Genomic DNA, 24,839 nt, shown 5'->3' with positions numbered 1-24,839 from the left:
GGAAGTACTTGCTGTATCCTACAGAACTTCTGGAGAGTAACAGAAATATTAAAATTTAGTTAACATTAATCAATTTAAATTTAGTAAACACATTTCAATACGTATTTTAATTTGTGACTGAAAAAGGATTGTTTAGTTATGGCATGCCTCGTAGGTTGATTTGCTGTGTTGCGTATGTTTTAGTTCTTCATAAGTACTTTAGAATGTGTTTAGAGATACGGAAAAATGATGGTGCATTTGATTTTAAATTCAGTAATGCTTCCAAAATAGAAAAACTAGAAAAAAATTAACCCAGAAAGTACTTCCAAATTCTAATCTGATTGCTGATTTTAATCAGCTTAAGTGAAGTAACCCACTGCAATTTAGCTATCTTTAAAAATTCTTTTTAAATGACTAAGTTGTTTCACCTTCTCAGTTTACATTATCAGTGTCTTTTGAGGAGCAGCTTAGCTATTTTTGTGTGATCAGTTCTCTACTGATAAACATTCATGAAGTCCTAATGTAAATGTATAAACATCTCTCTCTTTGATTACGTAGTGTATTAGACTTTATTTTCATGGGTAACTGCTTGGGGAAGCTTCTGAATATTTATTATCCCAAAGATGATTTTTCTTAACCCCAAGTACAGAGGCATTACTGAAGTTACACAGTTGAGTTCCGCATGCTTTTCTTTTACTGTATTGGCTTCTTAATTGTAGTTTTAGATTTGTTTCCATAACTGGGTGAATTTGTTAAAACAGCCAGTGCCATTTTGCAGCTAACCATGTAGCTGTAAACACAGAGAGAACACCTCCCCTGTGCCTCGGTGCCTTTTCTAACGCTGGTCCTGTTGATTCTGTGCGTTTACTTCTGCACTGTGTATGGTTAGACCCTTAATACACTTTTGTGTGTGTGTGTGTGAGGTCAGAATAAAGAGCTGATTTCTTTTACCTCTGAGTAAATGCCATCGAGGAAGATTCTTGTGGACTGGCATTTTTGGTTTTAACATTCTTTGTAACCAGACTCAAATGCTCACCCCAAAATGAAGGAGTCAGTCTTTCCAGAGTTGAGCTTTTTTTTTTGTTGAGTCAGTAATGATGGCAGCTGCGACAGGATCTTAGGAGATGACGTATTTGACCCCTTGGTGAGGAAACTGAGGCTCAGAGTTGGCGGTGTGCCCAGAGCTGAGCCTGCAACTTGGAACTTGTGGCTTTTCTTCGGGAACCACTGTGGTGGTCATTCCACCCTCTGTGTTCTGTTGCAGAACGCAATAGCTGATGTTTCCCAGAGGGATAACTTGCTTCATTACCCCAAAGAGTGGACTGCATTCAGTACATTTCCTCCGCTGTCACTGAAAAGAGCCTGAGTGATGAGTAGATGCCTTTATTAAAGAAAGGAGTTCTACTCTGGTGTACCTCAGGGTAGTTTATGTGAGTGTCTTTGTTCAGCCAAACGTCTTTAAAAACCAATTTATAGGGACCCTGCCAAACTGATGGGTACAACAAACCCAGTGTGTGTGGCTTGCAGGTGCAAAGCATCGTACTTTGAACTATAAGGGAGCACTTTGGTCTGATCAAGTGTAAAGAGAACAGGCAGAATCTGAGTGGTGTAAGCAGGGCACGGAGGCAAGAACAGAAGGGCTTGGGTGAGGGTGTTAGCATGTGGGGTGAGACTGGGACCCTCTGATTAACAAGCCAATTCATTTGGAAGGAAAGTTGGTTTTCCCTGGTGGCTGTATTCAGTTTAATAACCACTGGTCATATTCGGTGTCTGTGCCTCGGCCAGGAGCCAGTCAGAGCTGACAGGTGTGCCAGTTATATTTGAGCTGTTTTACATTCACCTAGGGGTCTCGGGGGCTCAGGTTTGCCAATCTAAACACATTGGACTTCTTGGAATTTTAAAAAATCCGCCTTGAGGGAACACATTGAGAAGCCTATGAGTTATAATTAGCATGTCCCAGTGCAGCTGAGTTTGTGTTTCTGGCTGTAATACTGGTTTATAGTTTTTGGCCACCTTGTCTTGCAGGAACTCATAGGCCTTTTCAGACGTTAGCTCATTAATGCTCATAACATCCAGTGTGAGTAGGATAGCATGACCACGGGTTCCCCTAAAGCCAGGACTGCTCGCCCTCCGTTCTAGACCTTCTAGGATTTTGGGTGGTGGTGGTGGGGTGGGGTGGGGGGTGGTGTGCCACGCTGTGAGGTGAGAGAGAGAGAGGGCTGACTTTCAGACCCAGTCCTGGGGGTGGGTGGCATTCTCTGAGGTTGCCTTGCCCTTTGGCAGTCGTTCCTGCCATGACTCTGCAGAGTTTCCTCCGGGAAGTGACGGTGGGGACAGTGGTGTTGGCTGCATTCCTCCTCAGGGTACTGAACTCCATGGAGTGCCTATTGCAAATGAGGCAACTCTCGAGGTTATCTACATGGACGCATCTGCCAGAAGACAGCACCAGAGGAGTGGCGGGAGGTCTTCAGGATCCCAACAAATGGGATTGGGAGGGGACTGGCATCTGGTGAGAGTCAGGGGCTTTGCTTTCTCAAAAGAGAAAGTGGGGTGGATGTTGTCATCCCTGAATTTTTAGATCAGAAATTTGAATTCTAGAGATAGAGTCCCTTGGATTCAAACTTGTATGCGTGATCCAAAGTCTGTGCTGTTCCATATTGGGGTGGATCAAAAGGAAATTCTCAGTTTTGGTAAACTCTTGCTACAAAACTTCTGTAGAAAGTTACACTTTCCCAGGTAAAGCTTCTTTTTAAACAACTGTGGGGTATTGTGAAGTTTGATGACTTAGACATTAGATCGGAGGGTGTGTGTAATATAATAAGTGTGAAAGACTACTCTCAGATTAGTTAGGAGAGCTTCTTCCTCACCCTGGCCCTTCCAGAAACCAGATGTACAGCACCACCTGGGTCCATTTCTCTCTCTGTTGAAAAAAGGTTTTACTTGGGATCCTAAGAAATTTTGCTCATACGTCAGAAGAGATAGTTTGTAGCTTGTAATCTAAAACCTTCAATGTTGTCATAGCAGCCAGTTATTTTTGACTCAAAAATCTTTCTAATTAGTCTAGATAATATATTTGTCATTTCCCCAGTTAGAAAAAAAAATCTTTTTTTAAAAAAACCTGTTACTTTATAAATTATAAAGTTTTATCTGGATGCTATCCTTCAACTCCTTAACAACCAGACTGTGCCCTGTGTTGAGGGTAGCCCAGCTCCTGGCTCCTGGCTTTGGTTGATAAGGCCAGCCTTTCTATACCCAGACAGAAACAAACCTTGACATTGACCAGGTGGTTCCTGGCTATCTCTGCCTATGCAGAGGTGCCCCTGGGGTGTGAACCGAGGATGTTGCCTTAATTGCCTTTCCCGTTCACAGAGCTTTTAAAGTTTGGAGTCTGGCTTTGTGGCTTATGGGCTTGCGTATGCTTTTAGCTGTTTGTTTTCACTCCCAGTTCAGATCCATTCCACTTTATCATTGCCTGATTATTTAATGTCCTTTGTATTATCCAGACTTTGAACTTGAGACAACAGTTGTGATGTGGAAACTTCCCAGTGGTTGAGCTTATTTCTTCCGTAAATCCCAGATTCTAACAAAAGCCATCCTACTAGCAGTCTATTAAATATTCTTAATAAAAAGCTTTAGAGAAAGGTGGGTAAAACCTCATTGTGTTGTGACTTTAACAGTGGCATGTGGGATTGGAAAATCAGATAACTATGTGAAGTAAATGCCATGAATCAACATGTTATATAAGCTTCTCTAAGGAAGTGTGTTGACAGGACTGAAGATCAGCATCATCCGAGCCATTTCACAAATGCATGTCGCAGCCCACTTTCTCATACACTCTGGGGAACCCTGCACAGCACCCCCCACCATGTGATTTTGTGTGGCCCACCAACCCCTTCTTCTTTGACAATTACGCTGCTTGAGCAAATTGTGCTTAAGAAGAGTGCAGTTTTCGTTCTTTTGCCCTTTAGCTTTGTAAATACTGAGGAAGCATCTTGCCATTTGGTTTCTCTAACCCAAGTTTTTCACGGTCTTTCATGTTCTTGGTGAATCACAAGAGGCTCTCTGATTATGCTTTCCCAGTTGTGACCCTGACAGGATGAACAGAGATGATGGAAGCAGCCTTGGAAGGAAGAATGGGCGGTGTCACTCCAAAGAGCACCCACTCGCCTGCTCCACTCGCCAGCGCTCTGTGCACCACCTTCTCTGCCAGGCGGTGGGGCCTTGGCACGTGGGGCACTCAGGCCTGGGGTAGCGGGTGGGGAGGAGACCCGCAGCTATGCTGGAGGAGTCCGGGCTTGCCCAGGGCATGCTGCCTGTGAGGAAGGGCTGCTCACACTGGTTAAAGGCAGGGGGATTCATTTCAGACCAGCAGCTCAGCTGTACCTCTGGAGCAAGAGACCCAGCTAGAACCATTGTCAGGTTCGAAAGCAGCTTTTCCATCTGTCCCCTGTGGTTGGGGGGGACTTGGTCAGGGAGAGATGAGGCCCAGGAAGAAGGCTGGAGTCAGGTTGTGGAGTCATGTGATCTCTGATAAGGATTTTTTTTTTTTACTGTGGTAAAACATACATAACATTTACCATTTTTACCTTTTTAAGTGTACAGTTCAGGGGCATTAAGTACATTTGCATTATTGTGCAGCCATCACCACCAGCGGTCTCTTTCATCTTCCCAAAGTGAAACTTTGTACCTGTTAAGCAACAGCTTTCTTTTGTTCCCTCCTCCCTCAGCCCCTGGTAACCACCATTCCACTGTCTTTATGAATTTGACTGCTCCAGTACCTCATGTAAGTGGGAGTGTACAATAATTGTCCTTTTGTGACTGGCTTATTTCAGTTAGCATAGTGTCCTCAAGTTTCATCTATGTTGTAGCACGGGTCAGATCTCCTTTTTTCTTAAGGTTGAATAATATTCCATCGTATGTATAGGTCACATCTTGTTTGGTGAGCGATGCTGCTTTGAGCATGGGTGTTTGAGTCCTTCCTTTCATGCCCTAAAGTAGAATTGCTGGGTCATGTGGTGATTCTCTGTCTCATTTTTTTGAGCATCTGTTAAGGAATTTGATTATTAGCTCAAAGACACTGGAGAGTTACTGAAGGATTTAAAGCAGGGCCTACCTGATCAGATTGGGATTTAGAAAGGCAACTTGGGTAGTGTGGCCCTTGGATGGGGTAAGAGAGGGCTGGCAGAGGCTGTGGTGGCAAGACAAGGTGGAGAGACCCCCTGAGGAGGCTTTTACCTTCAAGGTGAAAAATGATGAAGGCTGAGCTGGGACAGTCACAGTGGGGAAGGGAGGGGATGGGATGGAAGTGGGTGTGATTAAGGTGATATTATCAAGGAGATAGGTTGGCCATGGTGGGAGGAAGAGACAGGGAGAGGGAGGCCAAGGATGAGAAACTGGATCAATTGTGACTATAGAATTTAGGGGGAATAAGTGGGTTTTGTTTTGTTTTGTTTTCTTATATTTTGATGTGTGATGGTAGAAGAGATAAATTTTGGACATGTATTTGAGATAGGAGGAAAGAGGGCAGGGCACAGCCATTGAAGGAATGACACAGCAATTGAAGACAAACTGGTTAGAACCAAGATGGCGGAAGATTTGGCTTCCTTCCAGTTGACCTTGAACCTCATTATACGCTCATTGTGATATATTAGCATGCTAAATGGCACTCCCACAGGTGCCATGACAGCTCTGAGGATGTCCTGATCCATAAAAGGTCAAAAAGTGGGCAGTGGTCCCATTCCTGGGAATTCCGTCCCTTTCTTCAACACAATTTGAATAATTGTTGAACTTGTTAGCATATGAAATTACCCAGCCCATAAAAACTAACCACCCCCATGCCTTGTGACCACTCTTACTTCTGAGTAAGACTCTTGTCTATGGATTGTGTATCTCCTAGGGTCTCTCTTGCCTTCTGAGATGACCACGCACTCTGTAGAGTGTGTATCTTCCTGAATAAACCTACTTTTCACTTTACTATGCCTCGCTCTTGAATTCTTTCCTGCGTGAGACAAGAACCTGTATTCTCTCGCAACATATTAAGGTGTTAGACACAACCAAGTGCTCGAGCTGGTTGGTGGGCAGGCTGTTGGTAACAGGGGCTGCTAATCTGAGGGAGGGGACAAGGTCAAGAATAAAGGGGCAGATGGCCATGCAGTTTGACTGAGTTTAAAAGTGTTGGAGATACTATTTGTGTAGCTCTGGTTTCACAGCTCCTATGGAACTATTTCACATTCCTACCCTGAGGCAGATATACGTGTGTGTGTGTGTGTATGTATGTATGTGTTTGTGTGTATGTGTGTATGTGTGTATATATATATATATATATATAATTTTAAAACCAGAAATGATGGCCAATTTGTTATAAAAATTAGGTTTTGTAAGACTTCTCATGAATCCAAAAGGATCTAGGCTAAATCATGAGGGTGTTGGATTTGGCTCATACTCTTTTTGTTCATCTACATTTTTCTGATTTTTTTTTTTTTTTTTTTTTGCCTGTAGTGAACATGTATTGCTTTTAATCACTTAAAGGGTTATTTGAAATTTAAAAAGTGGTCTACTTTCTTGTCTTGACTCTCTCACTGGACTGTGAGCTCCTTGTGGGGTGTTTGGGGAAGGATCATGGTCATTCCCAGTGTGTCCCTAGCACTTCACAGGATGCCAGGGACCAGCAGGACTCAATACTGTGAACAGTGGTTGAAAGAAATTGAATGGAAATTTAATCAAACTTCTCTGATGAGATTTCGTGCTATTCGAAAGATCTGAGAAGGAAATTCCGTTTTTTCTCAGTCACTTAGCTCATTATATTAGGTACTGGACCACATCCTCTAGACTTGGCTTCTCTTGCCTTTGTTTTGCCATCAGGATTTGCTGAGGTTTATTTTGTTCATGAAATCTTGCCATGTTGGCCTTGCTTTCTTACTTAAATGTGTTTCTCACGTTATTCTTAAGAGCATTAGTGATCTCTTTGGGAGCCAAATGGCTCAATTCTGTTTCCTGTCCTTTGCTGATAGTGCTGTGTTTTCAGAGGAATGGATCAAAGTGGCTTGAAGCTGCAGTCATTATTCTACCTTCTGGTCGACTGTGATGGAACCAGCCAGCCAAGGATGGCAGCTGTGAGAATGTGCGTTATTATTGAATGACTCAGTTGCCAACTGTAAATTTGCATCGCTGTTTTCCCTTTGTGTTTCTCTGAATGCCTGCCGTGTGCCAGAGGCTGTGCACTGTGCCTTTGGGGAAATAAAGGTGAATAAGGGCGCCAAGAGGCACACATGACCCCACACAGAGAGGTTAGCGAGGGGAACGCAAGTCGAATAAGAACAATTGTTACGCGCTAAGAAGACTCCCTGAATGTGCTGCCTCTCGTGGGTATTGCTGATGACATCACAAAAGATGTGTTTCAAGCATCCTCATTTACAATTACCAAAGCAGTAGATAATCTGCTTTTATTAAGTTTTCCTGCAAGTGGCTTTGCTTTAAAAGTTCCTTCAAATTTAAAATATGTGTTGATGACAGTATTAATCCTTGTTAACCACTGTAGCCTCAGCTCTGATTTGTGGCTCTTTATTCAATTTTTACAGTAAAACCTTTTCAACTTAAAAATACACATTTGTTTTCATCTGGGGTACTCTGAGACCTTTGAATAACATGGGAGACCACCAGATGCTATATTTCAGCTTATCCTGCATCTCTTCTTGGTTATTGTTAAACTGATGATTACTTTGGAATAGCTTTTCATCATTGCCATTTTGGTATCGGGAGGTAGAATGGCCACGCACCTCATAAGGATGTGCCGTCTGGTTTGGCCATGTCTGAGGGGCTGTTGGCATGGGGAATGCTGGTCTTGACGTTCCCGAGCACGGATGACTTGAACCGGTTGGTGGCTTGTAATTTAAGGTCAGCGACTGGGTAGACTACTTATATTTAAATGTCAGGTTAAGGTGACATTTTAAGATGCTATAGGATGTTTATGTTTCATTCTCTTAGATTTTGAGGAATTTTTGAAATGATGCTTTCAATATTTAAAGTGGTATTTTTATACCATGAAAGATGCCAGTAAATGAATTGGCATACTTTGAAATACAGGTAGTAATTTGGGAAGCTTTTGAGATGCCAGTAGGTGGGGGAAGAATGGTTGTGATCATATGTTTTGTTTTTCTTCGATAGACAAACAGATGGAAAGAGCTTGGGCAGCCATCAAGTCCCCTGGCATCAGTTGGTGGGCTAGCGGCTGGGCTAAATCACCCCTTAGATACAGAGGCCCTGCTTCTAGGCTCCTCTGTGGGTCCTCCGAGGGCTCCCCCGCTGACTGTATCTTGTAGGTTGCTTTCACCAAGTTTGGGAGAAAAAAGTTTAGGTTTCACATAATATTGAAGATCTCAGAGTGGGTTAATGCTATATGTTGCCCATAGTACTTCGTGTCGTTGTCAGTTAGGGATCTGGTTGCTTGCAATGCAGGAGGGACATAGAGACTCAGAATTAGAGAGAGGTTGGAGGACCAGGAAAGATACAGGCTTGGAAGATAGGCAGGAACCTAGGTAAGACAGGAGGGCTGGGCAGCAGGATCTGTAGCAGAAGCCGGAACCACCTGGCTTTCATCCTGCTGCTGCTTCCGCTGCAGTGAGTAATGAGCTAACCTCCAGTCATCACCCCCAGCTGTCCTGGGACTCCACATCCCAGGAGAATGTGATTGGCTGTGCATAAGCCATATTTCTTGAGGTGGAGAGAGCAGATCTGTCTCCTTCAGATTCTATAATGGGAGTTGGGCTTGACTTTTCACTAGATTCCTTGTCCTCACAAGGTAACTGGGACTCCCTCAGAGGGAGGTTAGGTACAAATAGGAATAGGATAGTATATTGGATAGTGTCCCCCTTAAAAAAAAAGACAGATGTCTACTACGGCTCTCCCGTCGGCTGTGCAACATTCACATACACCTTCTTACCATACTTGTGCTTACGAAAATAAAGTGCTCCAGCCAATGTGCTGCAATTCTTCCCTTATGGCTGAAAATATAGCCACCCCTCTCTAGAGGTTCTTGAGAAAATCTTTGTCCGTTGTCTTCCATTGCCACGTCTAAGTGGAGCCTAGGGGACGATGGCTTTGTCATGCTTTAGCATGTCTTTTTTGTTGTTGTTGTTGTTCTTAGGAGTTGGAGGTCTTGGGGTTGATTGCCTTAGGATCAAGTACTTGTAAGTCACTGTCAGCCAGACTTCTTTGGCAGCATAGATCCCTTAATGTTGCTGGCTTTCAAGGTTTGTCCACTTCCATGGGCTAGTAACCAAAACAAGATAAACTGCCACCCCCTAAGGTTTTGAACCTAGAGCTTGGTCTGAAAACTTGTCTCTGGGCGATTGGACCAGGCCTTGGTGCTCTGCAGAGTGCCTTAGCTCTTATCAGTGCACCTGGGAACAGATAAGATGCCTAACAAACCCGCACAGTGGGTGGTCCCGCCCCTGCACTGCATCTTCATGGCGGGAGTGCTGTCCTTTTCTCAGGCTGTAGAGATGAAACAGATTCTAGGGACAGGTGACTTCTCTTCTGCGTCCCTCGGCTTCAAGCAGAGTGATTCCTCTTAGCAGCATCATATGTCCTCTCGGGCTTTCAGACAGGCCATTTCACAGCCGGCATGTCTTTTGCTTGTAGATCCTTAACGAGTAGCCAACACGTAATCTGGCATCTAAACTTTTCTCAAATTTTTTTAACATTGCGGACACAAGGTCCAAGTCTTAAGGCACAACAGACAGTGGTTTAATTAGCTGTTTCACCATTAAGTACCAAAGATGATCTTGCCAGTCCAAGATAGTAAGAAGGTCCACATGCTTCCACTCTGTGTCCTTGGCTCAGCCAGTCCATGTTCTTTAGTTTGTTACTTAAAACACTCCACTTCCTTGTGCCAGCTTCCTTTATTGGGTAAGATGCTTTCTGTTGCAAATAGTAGAAAATCCAACTCAAATAGCTTAAATAATAGGGAGAATTCATTGGCCTCCTTGACTGAAAGCATGTTAGAGCAGTGGGGTAGGCTTCAGGTGCAGTTTGATCCAGAAATTTGTGATGTCATCAGGTGATTTTCTTTCCCTACCCTCCTCCATGTATTGTCTTCCTTCTCAGACTAACTGCCTCGTGAAAGCAGATGAGGCCGCAGCCGTTCCAGGTTTCACATCTGTAAATCATGTCAACCAGAGGTAGATGGAACCTTTGTTCTAATATTCCAAGCCAAGGCCTCAGGCTCAGTTATATGACCAGCCCTGAATCAGTTACAGTAGCTGGGAAATGGAAATGGTGTTGATGGCCTTAATCTAGATCACATGCTACATTCCTGGAACTTGGGGTAAAATTGGCTTCCCTGGAGTAACATGGATTCCCCTGGGGAGCTTGGGAAGGGGGCAGGTGGACCATCCATGTGTCAAACAAAAAGTATCCTCAGTGCTCTACACACGTTCCCATGCGAATTCTTCTGACAGTTCATGGAAACTTGAGTTAGCAAGTGATTCTGAAATTTCTTCCTGTAGTCAGCATTGCTCTTTCAGAGAAAAAAACAAATCACTTTCTTTTGGCGGAGCAAAGTATACTAACCACTGAGATGTCAAAGTGAACCAGCCAGGCCTGAAAATAGTAGTCACAGTAAGAGAAATCAGTCCATTTGTGCAAAGATAGAAAGTACCTCTGTGCCATTTTTTCCAGTGTCCCATTTTCACTGTGAGGATGAGGGGGAGGGTGTCACTGTTTCCTCCCCCAAAGTACCTAGATGCTAAAAAGTAAACAAAACAAAAAACCAAAACAATGAAATGAAACAAAACTGTGCTTGCATGACTAAATGAACTTTGGTGTCACCTTTTCAGTTGGTTTACTTTATTGTTGTATTTTGCTTTGCAAAAGTTGTGTTTTTCAGAGCTTTTCACTTTTACGCATTGCCTGTAACTGAGCATTTGTTTTGCCCTCTTCTGCCCTTTGGACTATGAAGTTGAGATAGAAGTGTAAAAATTAGAACCCATACACTTGCTTGAAACTTGTACTTGAAAAGATGGTGAAGCAGGTGTAATTACAGGGGAAGATTGGCTGCTTAATTATTGTTACCTGCAGCTAAGCTGTTGTCTTTCTGCAGCTGTTTCCATAAATAGACTGTATATACAGGAATCTACCCCTGGGGCGAAGAGTTCCCATTCAGCCTCTTTGCTTAATTTAAATTGCTGGTTTGAGGTGGTTATTTTTGAAACTCTTCTCAGGTTGACTTCCCCCTTAATCCCTAAGCCTTCTTCCCTCATCTGCCAAATTATATGTAATGCATCCCAGCTAGAGTGCTTTTGGCATTTCAAGAGTCTGAGAACTTGAAATTTGATTTAAATGTTAATTTATTGTGACAAAGGTTGGGCACTCACGTTCCTATTCCTGTACAAATCTTTCCACGGAGTTGGCGTGGGACCAGCTGTCTCCCTGGCTTCTGCTGCATCTCAAGAGAATGGCAAATGCCCCTAACTCCACCTGTTTTGTTTCAAAAGAGTCTGGCCTATTTCAAAGCACTCTTGGTGTTACTGTTATTGGGTTTTAGCAATACCTGGGGCTATTTATTCCAGGTGTAGTTGGCATGAAATCATAAAAGACATATTAACAAAAAAGTTAACTGTTTTCTTCTTTTGAATATTAAATACTTCTTTATTGTTTGCTTTTGTTTTATGAGAGAACCTCCCTGCTGCTGCTTGGTCTTTTTTGACTTTTTAGTGCACACTTTAAGCAAGGTTTTAACAGGTCATAAATAAAGGATGCGTTTGGATTCATAGAAATCATGAGTAAAATTAATAGTAAAGAATTATGTAATTCCCTGCTCTTCCCAGTTGCCTTTAAAATAACCCAACTAAATATAGTTTCTCTTCCCTAAGAGACCTACTAGATATTCTGGACTAGAATAGTAGGACATTTATTTAAATTGCTAAGTCTTAAGCAAGAAGACCAACCTTTATAACATACAAGATGCCTGGGTGACTCCTTCATGAAAAGAAATGAATGTACTCCCCCCTCATATTAGGGGCATGAATATATGTTAAGTATTTCTTAGTATCCTGAAGTATTATTTAGTATTAGTATATTGAAGTTAAACAAAATTGACTTCCACATTGGAAGCATTTAGAAGGAATGGCCCAGATGAATTTAGTTCTACATCCTGGTAATAGTAGAGAAAGCAACATAACATAACATAACATCACACACACACACACACACACACACACACACACTCCTACATTAATGTGGTTGCAAGGGTATTCAACTAACGTATTCTTGACAGAGATCAGGTTTGAAGCCATGAGTATTTAACATCCCGCTGCTGTGTGGCACCATGTCGGGGTTGAGTGCTGTGCTTGCAGGGTGCCTCTGTTTCCTGGTGGGCTTTCTCCTTGAGCTAAAGGGAAACTAGTATTTCTGGTCTATTTGTTGCACGTTAATTTGGTTTTGCTGTCCTAGCAGCATGTCTGTTGGAGTGAGCACTAAGAATATTGAGGTCACTCTTGGCAGGTTATATTATACAGGCAACCTCTGATTTTTCAAGTGGATTGTATTCTTTTATAAGTCAGTGTTGAGTCCTGGAATGAAATTTCTCCCCGTAGGTATAGTGTTATAAGTGGTGACTGAGTTCTTTTAACACAAAATATAATACACTCTAAACCATAAGCAAAATTTCTTAATCTCTCTGAGCACCCTTACCTTAAAATGGTAATAACTTACCTCATGGAGTTGTGAGGATTAAATTAATTAAGGCATGGAAAGTTGTTGTTATAGGGTCTGATATGTGGCAAGTAGTCAATAAATGTTAGCATCATTTAAAAAACATTATTTCCTGGGAAAATGCATTCTGCATTTCATCATGGAGGACTGGGGGAATGCCATCTCGGGGCAGCGGGTTCCTGTGGATTCAAAGCTGACGTTGGTAGGAAAGGGCAGGTGGAGTGGGGTAGGTTGGGTTCTCTTGCTAGAGATTTTGCAGCTTCCTGCTGGGGAGAGGGGATGATTTAAAGGAGAAAATGGCGACCCTGGCTTCCTAGTGGCTCTTTCTGTCTGTGGACTTTGCTTGGGACGATGACTGGGAGGGAGGTTCTTTGGTGGCAGCAGGTTGGCAAATGGGACTTCATGGCTTGGCAGCGCCTGTAGCTTCTGACGTAGGTTGAGGGGAGGTGAGGTTGCGACATTGGTGAGGTGAGGGCCATTTGGAGCAATCCGTGTTTCATTTTTCCACTGATGCTAAGAATCCATCTGAAATAATTTTGCTCATTTAAATTGTTTCCTTTTCCTTCTTTCCTGCAGCAAGAGAGTATGGCCAAGATGGAGGTGAAAACATCCCTCCTGGACAATATGATTGGAGTCGGAGACATGGTTCTTTTAGAACCTCTCAGTGAGGACACGGTCATCAACAACCTCAAGAAGCGCTTTGACCACAGTGAGATATATGTGAGTGTGCCCAGGAGGTCCTCTGTGGGCTTTAGACTTTGTGTTTTGTGGCAGAGAGCTGGCTTTTCTTCCTCAGACTCTTCTTTTTTCTGTTTGCTTACTGAAGTCCAGAGGTATTTGTTTATACCCTTGGAAAGAGTTTTGTGTTTGCTCATCTGGCACATGAGTTATATCGATTAGAGAGTCATGTGAGTCTGCTTTCCATACCGTGTTTGTAGAGGGCCGACTGTGTGCAGAGTATCGCACTGGATGTTGGGGGCATTTTAAAGCAAGTGGAAGACTTAGTTCTGCCCTCTGGGGAACGTATATTCAGGAGGAAGTTTGAAATCCATATTCGTAAGATCAGCAGTCTAACCTTTGAGAAGCTACTCATTAAAATGTGACGCAGTGAACTGTCAAGAAAGACATGAACCTTCTTGACGTTTGTAGTTAATAGAGACAGGAGCAAATTACCAGCTACAAATATGTGTTTGGTCCCTGGAGATTTGGGAATAGTCATGTCCTGCGATACAAAAGTACAATGTCATACACAAAAATGAAAATGTATAAATATATACAATAATAGAAATTTTATGTTGTAAAAGTTCTCTGTAAAGGATTTCACAGTGTTAACTATCAGGTTTCTTAAATATACTTAAAACATGAGTTGAAAATACTTTTATATTCAGCTTTTCAAGAATTTGCATAAAGCACAGAAATTTGCATCTGGGCAGGTAGAAATGTATTTTGTTAACTAAGCCAAGGAGCTGAGGCATTGATTCACTGTACCAGCAGCTGAGAAGGAAACGGACGGATTGGGTGGAAATAATTTTCATAGATTATGCTTCGTTTCCGAGTTACTTTTCCCTCATTTTATAGCGTATCTGTGTCTGGATAGGAATTGCATTATTGGGACACGCTTCTTGTTTTTCTTTCTACCAGTGCAGGAGGAAATATAAGTCAGTAAAAGGAGAGAGCATTACTGTTTATCACTTTTGTGGAACTAGTATATTTTTAAAAATTATATGCAAAGCTATATTTTATGTTGCATACAGCTTTCCTTTCCAGTTAGGCAATAATCATGTTTCAAGGATAACTGTGGATAATTAATTTCTTAATGAAATAGGAGTCACCATCTGGGAACTGAACTTTTCATCTTTCTTGATTTGATTGTTGGAGGCAGGGGGGAGTTGACAGTAACATGAGATATGTGGATACTGCTTTGGAATATTAATTTGATAACGGGACACTAAACTAAGTTCAGAGGTGTGGTTATATAAAATGCTTATGCAGATGGAAGAGGTATGAGGCGCTGCTGCAGAGCCCGAGAGAGGTGGTGTTTGGTCTGGCAGCGAGGCCCCGTGTCACCTCCCCTCAGAGTGTAGCAGTTCTCCTTTCAGGTGGGAAAACCCCACGGTTCTGCGGCTTTAATTGGAAGTATGATCTGATGTCAAATAAAAGACGGACTTTAAACATGGGTCTTTGAGTTGGAGATAGGAGGGGTCAGTTATATCGTTACCAGTGTTGGCTGATCATTTTTCTTCCTGGCTCTGAGAGGCACAGTTCACTCTTAGATGAACTGAGAATCGGATGGAGAGTAGTGCATTGCATTCAGTCAAATACCTCATCTGTTGTGCCCACTAAAAACAAAACAATCTCCTTTGTAACAAAATGCCGAGTGTTAACATTCATGAGTCTTTAGCAGACAAAATGTCTGGGTTTTAGTCCTACATAATCTTATTTTCTGACTATTTTAGGAATGCCCTTTCTGCTATAAAGCAAAAGCAGAAAATTGCTTTCTGCTTCCAGATATTCATATAATTAATGTTTTCCATGATACTTTGGGACTATCATTTCCATGAGATGTGTGCCTTCATTTTGTAACTTTAAACACACATCATGTTGGAGGGTTGGGCATTCTCTATTTTGAGCCAAAAAGAAAAAGAAAAAGAAAAAAAGGCAGTTTATAGGGTAATGTGTGTAGTGTGATCTTATTTTTTAAAGGGGGCTTATGGGTGTGTACATATGTTTGTATATTTGTATGAACACAGAGAAAGGCATGCTAACTGTAGGTACCACAATGGGGTAGGATGGTGTATAGGGACATGGAAGAGTTATTATTCTTTTAGACTTCCGTATTATAGGATTTGTTAAGTTAAGCGTGTAGTTTTTGGTAATAAGTTGGATTACTTATTACCCACCTCTGTAACCCCATAAGTCGTATATACACCACCCTTGGGAAATCTGTTTCTGGCTCTTGTTCTGATAATATTCCTGCTTTGCTTTTGTTCATGGGTTGCTACAAAATTGTTCAGTCTGATGCCAAAGGCCAAGTTAATATGACATGCAACATTTTACTATTTTGTTCTTCACTTTGTTTTTTTAATTCCTTTCCAGAAAATGAAGGGGCAGTTTGTTGTTGTTGTTGTTGTTGGTGGTGGTTTGTTTGTGTTTTAGTCCCTGTTCTCATAGCTTTATTTTATCCTGTGAAAGTGTGTGATGGTCTACCGTGACCTGTCGTGCACACGTATTAAACAGTCATCTGTGTGTTCAGAAGCCATGGTTGATACGGGGCCCAGAGAACAGAGGGACGCCCGGCTCAGGCGGTAGAACTGCGGCTCTTCCCACAGCCTGGGCAGCCTCCTGTGTGAGCTAGCTCTAGGTTGGGGGACCTGGTTCTTCCATCCTGCCGTCCACCCTCCCTCCACCACCACCGTGTCTGGAGGTAAGAAATAGTCCTGACCTTCGCAGAGCTCTCACAAGGTAAGAGCTATCAACTCTCTAGAGTATTTATAACCCCTGGTGATCCTGTGGATCTCCAGCCAGCTGAGTCTGAAAGTAGAGTCCCTTGTGATCTTGTCACAAGAATCCTGAAGCTCTGGGTTGGCTGCTGGAGTCACACCTACTCCTCGCGCCACTGACTGTGGCCAGGTGACTGGAATGAGCTGAACGGCTTAAGAAAATGATGTCTTCTTCTCCTCGGGTTGGGGGAGGCTCAGTTTTTACCAAAGTAGATGGGTTGTGTGTAGCAGGTTGAGTACTAAATATATCTGCCGGCGTGTTAGGAAGAGGAAAGGGAATAGATGCTAACGAGACCCCCTGCTGCAACCCCCTCACAGCTTTGGTAGGGAATTCTGCAGTGCAGTGGCTTTGTTGGTATTGCTACCACCCTAAAGGATACGCCCCACGAGAAGCATTTATTATTGGTGCTCTGAGCTTCAAGTGTGCACCCAAAGGCACACTTCTCAGGACTTTTCTCCTGGAGAAAAGTGGCAGAGAAGAGTACACAGAGGTCCCAGGGAGGGGCATAGTTGAAGTCCATCCACTTTTGGGAAGTTTGTTGAAATCTTTGCTTCCAAAGTCATTCGGTGTTTTATTCTATTCTGTAATGCGTATGGTTTTGCTTTAATCTAACATGTTCCTTGGAACCTTTCTTTGAGTAAGAACTATTTTTGGTGCTGACAAGTAGTTTTAGTTTGTTTTCTGTCTGAATTGTCAGGTTGGGGACCATCTAGTTACAGAGATCTGAATTAATCCGATTTCAAGATCTCATGTTAAACTAATTATAGTTGTAAGAGGACTGCTTTGAAAGTCTGGTAAAAATTGTCTTGATTTTTAGAAGTTTGTACTCAAATTGGGATCCCCATAAAAATGAGACCTGATACTCTTATGAAAGATACTCAAGTGCATGCCTCAGGATTATCTGTTCTTCACTTTGAGGTGGGTTCACACACCTGTTTAAGAAGCCCTGAGTTGGCTCACAGCCTTCTCTGTAGCCGGACAGAGGCTCTAAATCTGAGACAGTTCCTGATGTTGACAACGTGGTCCTTGCAGGAAGGCGGTTCCATTGGGGATGGAGGCGGGTCAGGTCAGAACAGGGAGAGGGCATGTTGGCCCACGGCGTAACAGGCAGGGTCTCAGACTGTATGCTTCGATTCCTCACCCTTGGCGGAGTGCGGTTCAAGCTGGGACCAGCTGCAGGACATGCCATTGCTCTAGCAGCCTCTGTGGGGAAGTGGTGGGAGATGCTGGTTCTGACGCTCCCGAGTGCTGTGCTTCTGCGTTCTGTCTGGCCTTTGTCAGACCCCCTCCCTGCCTCCCCACCCCCGCCCCCAGCCAGGTGGAATGGTGGCAGGATTTTGCATGGTCTTGTAATATAGGAGACCCAGCCAGATGTGATTCTGTTTTTAGGGTGACTGGTCAGGACTGTGGTTCTGTTCAGGAACAGGAAAGCTGCAATTTAGGCAAGAACAAGGCCCAGGGCAAATTTGGAAACAAAAGAACCAAAGTGTCTGTTCTCTGACAGGAAGTATTTTTGGTGCTGACAAGTAGATGGAGTTTGTTTTCTCTCTGAATTGTTAGGTGCGGATCATCCAGATATAGAGGTCTGAATTAGTCCAGTTTTAGCATCTTAAGTAAACAAATTGTAGATGTAAGAGTGACTGCTTTGAAAGTTTAGTAGAAATTGTCTTAATGTTTAGAAGTTAGTAGTAGAATTAGAATCCCCATACAGATGTGATCAAAGACTCTTATGAAAGATACTCACATATAAGTATAATATATTTGGTTTAAAATAAGTCAATGAAAATAATACTATTTAGCATTTATATATTCATTTGAACTGTCAAAACCACTTTTCATTTGTACACAGGAAACTTCCTACCTTTATAGATACAACGTTTATTCCTGAGAATTTGGTGTACATGGTGTATTAGCTTTCTCTTGCTGCAGAATGGATTGCTACAAACTTAGTGGCTTAAAATAACATACATTTATTACCTGACTATTTCTGTGGGGCAAGAGTTCGGGCACGGCTTAGCTGGGTCCTCTGCTTAGCTGGGTCCTCTGCTTGGGGTCTCACCAGGCTGTCATCGAGGTGTCAGCCAGGACTGTAGCCTTGTCAGAGCCTTGGCCCTTTTCCAGGCTCTTGGGGTTGCTGGCAGAGAGCAGGGCTGGAGTGCAAACGTCTGGCTTAGTGCTATTCCTGCTACCCAATTTTTTTTTTCTTTTTAAAATTTCCTTTAAAAAGCCTTCTTTAACAAAAATTATAAAAGTAACAAATGCTTTTGGGGAAAAAAAATCATATACAGGGCTACATGACATAAAAATGTGATTTTCTTACCTTAGTACCCTAGGCCCTTTGCAGAAGTAATGGTAGTTAAGGTAGGTCACCTTCCAGGTTATGTAAGTTTGATTAAAAATCAAATTTTTTGTTTGTTGTTTTAGAGTTGGAAGTAGGAGGTTCTTCATCTAGATGGATGAGCCTTTGCCCAGAGACCCCAGACCCAGCAGATTTGAGGGAGACAAGAACCTTCTTTAATGCCACCTGCCCTCCCACCTTGACCAAGCAGGTGAAGGAGGAGGGGGTCTGAGCTGGCAAAGTGAAATGCCTGGACTTGACTGTGTATGAGGGATTCCCCATGAGCAGACAGCCTGCTCGGCTCATGGGGAAGGTAGACTATGGAGGAACCATGGAGAACAAATCGTGCGTGTTTTCAAGAGTATAAACAGCTTTGGTGTTTGGAAGGGAGAACACCACATGAGAAGGCTGGATAAAGCTGGTGAAAAACAGCAGATCACAAGGCTGAAGAAGTGTTGTGTCTAGTTTCTGAGCACAGTCTGTCTCTTGGACAGTTTTATAATACTTTTCAAAACAATCATTTTTGGTACTAACTTGCCAGTTTCAACCTGTCCACGCTCTTCTGAAACCTTCAGTGATTGGCACGTCTCTTCCTCTTAGAGCTTGCAAGATGGCTGCACATCTGTCTGTTATTTACCAAGCTCAGAGAGTTGTTTCATCATGCAGGCACTATATGGTACTTGATATATTTGTGTACTATTTATAATATATTAATTTAAATGCTCTGGTTGAAGTTACACTGAACTCCAATTTGGAGGAAATTAAGGCCCGACCTCAGGTCTGCAGAGGTTTCATCTTTTGGTAGCGGTGTGGTGGGCACTAAGGAGCCAAGACCTGAGCTCCAGTCCTGGCTCTGCCCCTTACCGTCTGTGAGACCTGGAACAGGTGCTTTAACTACTTGGGGACTGTTCCCTTATTGATAAAATGATATATGATAACAGCTAACGTGTGTCAAGTCCTTATTGGTACAGTATACTATTCTAAGCACCTTACGTGTATTTGTTTATTTAAGTATTACTAGAGGCCTGTACACTGTAGGTTTTAAAATTCATTTTACATGTGAGGCTACTAAGGCTCAGAAAGACTAAGTAGCTTGTCCAGGGTCACACAGTGAGTAGGTGATGGAGCTAGGATTCACACCCAGGATGTCTGGCTCCGGAGTTCATGCTCCAAATAATGGTCCTGCTGATTTTACACAGTTGCTATGAGTGTCAGTGATACCACTAATATGAAAGCGTTCTCAGTCCGCAAAGTGCTGTTCATCATAATTGACTATGATTTTGCAGAATGTGTAGGTTCGGAACAAGGCAGTCTCGATAAGCCAGACAAATACTTGAAGGGGATAAGCAGTATTCCTGCCGCGTGTTGAGTTAGCATTCAACAGTGCAGTGACATGAACTAGTGTGACATGGAACAAGTGTGCTCAGTCCTGAAGTCCTAGGCATTCCCTAGTCAAAGAAAAGTGCTCGCAACCGTTAGGCTGGTGTTTTCCTCTCTGGAAGGTGGGAGAAGATCTTGGGAGGAGATTGTTTCTCGTCATATTCACTGGATGGCAGGCGACTGACAACTGCACACAGTCCTTTACCTTTAAGAGCACAAGGTGGAGGGGGAGGAGGAATCAGTTCAGCACAAGGGCTGTGTGGCCAACCCATGTGGCCCTCGCAGCCCTCCCCTCCACGCATGCACCTTTCTCTCCTCTTACATGGATAGTACAGTTAAGTATTCATGGTAATCCTCATTTCTAAAGAGAGGCTGTTTTGTTCCTCAACAAAGGGAGTGTAGGGTGAGACATTAGGTGGCATTACTGGGAAAGGCATGAACCTTTGGCAAACAGACCTGAGGTTGAATCTTGGCCACTCACAACCACTGTGACCATTGTAAATAACTGAAGGTTAGTTCTCTCGTCTATAAAGTCAGGTCTCGAGGCTTACCTTGTTGAGTTGTGTTTGAGACTAAGGGGCATTTTATAGCCCAGTGCTTGGCACATACGTAGTAGGAGTGGAGTACCCGAGAGGGGCCATGACCATCTGGAAACCTTGGAAACTCAGAATGACTTTTCTTCAAGATTTTAGACACTGAGATTCTCTTGTAATTAGAATTTCTCTCTCTTTGCTTCCCTGACTCTCTCTTTGCCTCTCTCTTTTCCTCTCCTTCTTTGGCATTCTATAATGAATACCAGATTTCATTTTTGTTGGATTAGTGCTTTCATTTAGCCACATAGTATTATTTTCAAGACTTGTAGCTGGCAGTATACCTGTAACACAGGACCACTCTGTACCTTAGATAAGAGAGCTTCATTATTATTAGGGTCCGGAGAATGATATGTATTTGGAAAATACTTGTCTCATTACAGAGTTTATTTCAGTGAAGATAAGGTGGTGTTGTGTTATCCTGCTCTGAAGAAAGGCTGCCCGAGGTGATATTTTTAGCCAGTATTTTGGCGTGGCGTGGAACTCATATATAGTTCTTTAATTCGTAGTCTGAAATGACTGGCAGCACAGGAACCAAGGCTTATAGTATGATGGTAGTTAAGGCATGTCTCAGACTAGCCTGACAATGACCGTGCCTGACAAGCCCGCCTGATCTAAGCCAGTGATTTACGGCACAGCAGAGGGCTTGACTCTTTCCTCAGACTCTGAGTTGAGAAATACTGTAAAAATGAAACATCAGTGGAAGCAGATGCTGGCAGTCACGTGGGAGGCCGTGATGCGTGGTGAGCGGGCAGGGACGATGCATAGGAGTCTCTGAAGCAGACCAGCTGTGGAGTAGAAAGTGAGAAGACCAGTTAGTGGCAGGAGCGAGAGCGGGGGATGAGCATGTGGATACTGGGACTGGAAAGGAAGACCTCACAGACTTGTGTTTCTTTGTCCTGTAATGCAGCCCCACACCCCCGCACGCTCACTCTTGGCGCCCAGCTCTTCTTGTAGCTCAGTGATGGGTTCCTTGAGGCTTCCTGGGTGTGTCATTATTACAGTAAAACTTTCAGCACTTGATGTAACTTGAGAACATCTCTGTGCCTGGCAGCTGAGAGAGCCTGTCCAAATCACACTTCTCTGTTCCAACATCACAGACCTTGGTGAAAAGCTTTGGCCCGAAACTGCCTCTTTCAGTAATGGTGAGGCCTGGGGCAAGTGTTTAAAACCTTCTAATGCCTTCAGTTTCTTTCTCAGTGAAAAAAATAGGCTGTTATTACTGGTTGTATATATATTCTGCATATGTATCACAAATACATTCTCAGACTGGGGGTGTGAGGTGTACATACTGAATTCCACTGTTGTAGATTGAAGACTCAGATAGAAGCTGAAATCAGTTTGTAATTTTTCACTTAGGCAGTTTTTCACAATTTTGAACTGTGTCTAAAAAACCAACCAAAGCATTTGGTAGACCAAACTGTGTCTTAAAAAAAAATTAAGACAAAAGCCCTCTTCAGGGGAAATTTGGGAAATCTTACAGACGTCTAATTAAAAACATTGTGGCCCATAATGTCCTGATGTCTTGTGATCAAATTCCCAGGATCCGAGATCCAAGAAGTGAATAGCATGTTGTCATTTCTGAAGATTCCACCAGCTCGTCTTGTAGAGTCATATTCTCAGCATCCTGGTTTTTCATACTAGTTTCATTAAGACCATGCGTACCTCATGTGGCTCCTCTGATAGCTCATCCATTCCCTGTATACAAAGGCCATTTTGTAAGACTTCAGCATTATAGGACTCCTCAGTGACTTTAGCTGTGGTATTAACATATGCTGTGGGCTTTTGAGTCCTGATTTGGCAACTTACAGTGGCCAGTAGATCCCATTGGAGCCAAACTGTGAGCTTTGGGAATCACACAGGTAATATTTATGGAACACTTGCTGTGTGTCAGATGCTGTGGTTCTTGCTTTAACACACAATCTCATTTAATCCTCATATTAGGCAGAGGGAGGAACCAGTGTGATCCTCCTGGTCCAGATGACGAAACTGGGGCCTGGAGAAGTTAAGTAATGTACCCAAGTTCACACAAAACTAAGAAGCTTCGCCAAATAACTTGCAGTAAGATTTGCACAAGATCTCAGGTACATTTTGTGCATTATAATACTGTGTGATGTAGAATTGGAGCAAAGAGCTCAAAACACTTAAGTCAGAATGACCTAGGTTCAGATTCAATCTTATCATCCAACACTCTCACTCCATGCGCTGACTTCAAAACTGCTCTTAAACTGAAGCTCAGAGGCCTCTCCTTGACATTTGAGGCTCTGCAGTTCGACCCCAGTCTTATTCTCTGGGCTATTCCTCACAGGATGTCTTAGCTAGTGGCAAGCTGTCCTCTTCCGCGTGTCTGAAATGCAGTCAGGTGGGCCTTGATGCCATGCTTTAATCCATGTTATAGCAGATATCAGAATTCCCCTCCCCTTTTTAAAAGGCTAAATAATATTCCATTGTATCTATAAACCGCATTTTGTTTATCCATTCATCTGTCAGTGGACGCTTGGGTTACTTCCACTTTTTGGCTATTGTAAACAATGCTGCAGTTGAACTTGGGTGTACAGATATCTGTTTTGAGTCTCTAGCAATTCATACTTTAAAAAAATACATTTTGAAGAATGCAATTATCTTAGCAAAAAAATTTTTTTAAAAGGGTGGAGTTCACTTACGACCTAAAACCTAAAATCTCGTGTGCTACTCTTTGGGGGAACATTTCTTTATCTGAATCTTGCCCATCCTTTTAGACCTGCCCAAATCCTCTGACTTCTCTGGACCATTCTCGTATCTCTGCAGTTGGCAATGACCTTTCCTTCATTTAAACCCAAAGCACTCCTTTATACAGTAAGATAAGGAGACTAATATACTCGCTTAGCTAACAGTCACTTAAATCCTATTTCACCTGTTTTTGTGGCTACAGTGGTTAACTCTTTTTTTTTTTAATTGAAGTATAGTCAGTTGCAATGTGTCAATTTCTGCTGTACAGCATAATGTTTCAGTCATACGTATACACACATATATTCGTTTTCATATTCTTTTTCAATGTAAGTTACTGCAAGATACAGAGTAGTTAACTCTTAAATTTTGTATTTTATGATTATAAGAGTCTCACCTTCTAAGCTCTCTTATAAGTTCCTCAGGGGCACAGACCACGAGAGTGTCTTATCTTTTCACTATGCCCGACTGGATGCTTTTGCATAAAGAAGGCTCTTGATAAATGCGTTGCTTGCTTGTTAAATGGTTGTCAGCTAAATTCAGTCAAGGCAGTCAGTGTGGTTGTGCAGCCAGGTGAAGGGTTATCCTTACTTGAGTCCTGGATTTCAGCTGTTACTACTTTAGAGGTGAAGGTAACATGGCTTGGAGACTGGGACGCGAAGAACTCCAACGTAGTCTTCAGTATTTTTCTGATGCTGTTTTAGACTAAATAATTAACATCCGGTAAGATATTTAAATAAACATTACCTGTTGCATCCCCACTTTCCTGATTTATTTCTCTGCAGTTAAAGGATGGTGATGATTATGATACCATGTCTTGCATTTCTTCATGATACTGGGACAACTTTGCTGGGATAAACATAAAAAAAAAACACTTCCGTTGAGATGAAAAATTTCCCCTGTAACTAGATCTTTTCTCCCTCCTCCTTTTTTGTTTACTCCTGGTAGTGTAAGGATTTCAGCATTCCTCAGATTGTCCAATGGGAGGCTTCTGCCCAGCAGAGTAGCTCTCTGTTCTACAAAGGTGGACACACCATTGTAAGGCCTTGTACAACACAAATTCCTGTGATGAGGCCTTCTCGGCTGCTTCTGCCAAAGCTTCCCAGGCCTGACAGACAACATGGACTGTGTGCCCCAAGGAAGAGTGAGCAAATTCTTGGCTCCTTGTCCTGATTCCACTTCCATTAGGTAATGTGGTCATACCACTTAGCGTCTTTGTGCTCCATTGTTATGAACGTTGAAATGGAGAATTCATTTCTATCTCATGGTGATTTAGGAAGAGTTCAGTAGAAAGGTGCTTCGGTATACATTGTATACCAGCACTGTAATAAGTGTGGGGGACGAGTTTTTAAGAAACTGCAGAGACTGTAAACAAATAACTGGAATTCATTCTGAAGAAAATAAGGAAGCTGGTAGGTGGGCAGATGGGATGCCTGGTTAGAGCCTCAGCACAGCAGGGGCTTTAAAAATATTATTTTGGAAGAAGTTGATACTTGAAAAGAGGTCATCCTGGTGAAAAGGAGTCATTGTAGGATTTCTTTGCACAATATTTTATGGTTTAGTTATAACTTTATTTTTGGTTTCAGATGGTGAATTGAAATACAAACTTTCAGGGTTTAGGGCTTCTAAAGAAG

The 24,839-nt window shown here is 42.6% G+C and overlaps 1 protein-coding gene across 5 annotated transcripts in view; it reads left to right on the top strand.

Annotated features, from left to right (window-relative positions):
• Nucleotides 1–24,839, top strand: part of MYO1B (myosin IB) — a 167,619-nt gene that overhangs the window by 17,164 nt on the left and 125,616 nt on the right. For all 5 annotated transcript variants that reach the window (XM_031452106.2, XM_031452102.2, XM_031452107.2 and 2 more), the window contains exon 2: nt 13,267–13,410. In XM_031452106.2, the coding sequence (XP_031307966.1) occupies nt 13,276–13,410 (135 nt within the window). In that variant the 5' untranslated portion in view covers nt 13,267–13,275. The remainder of the gene's footprint in view (nt 1–13,266; nt 13,411–24,839) is intronic.

Source organism: Camelus dromedarius, chromosome 4 (assembly GCF_036321535.1).
Source record: "Camelus dromedarius isolate mCamDro1 chromosome 4, mCamDro1.pat, whole genome shotgun sequence".
In the NCBI taxonomy this organism is placed as follows: domain Eukaryota; kingdom Metazoa; phylum Chordata; class Mammalia; order Artiodactyla; family Camelidae; genus Camelus; species Camelus dromedarius.
This window is presented reverse-complemented; position numbering and strand designations above follow the sequence as displayed.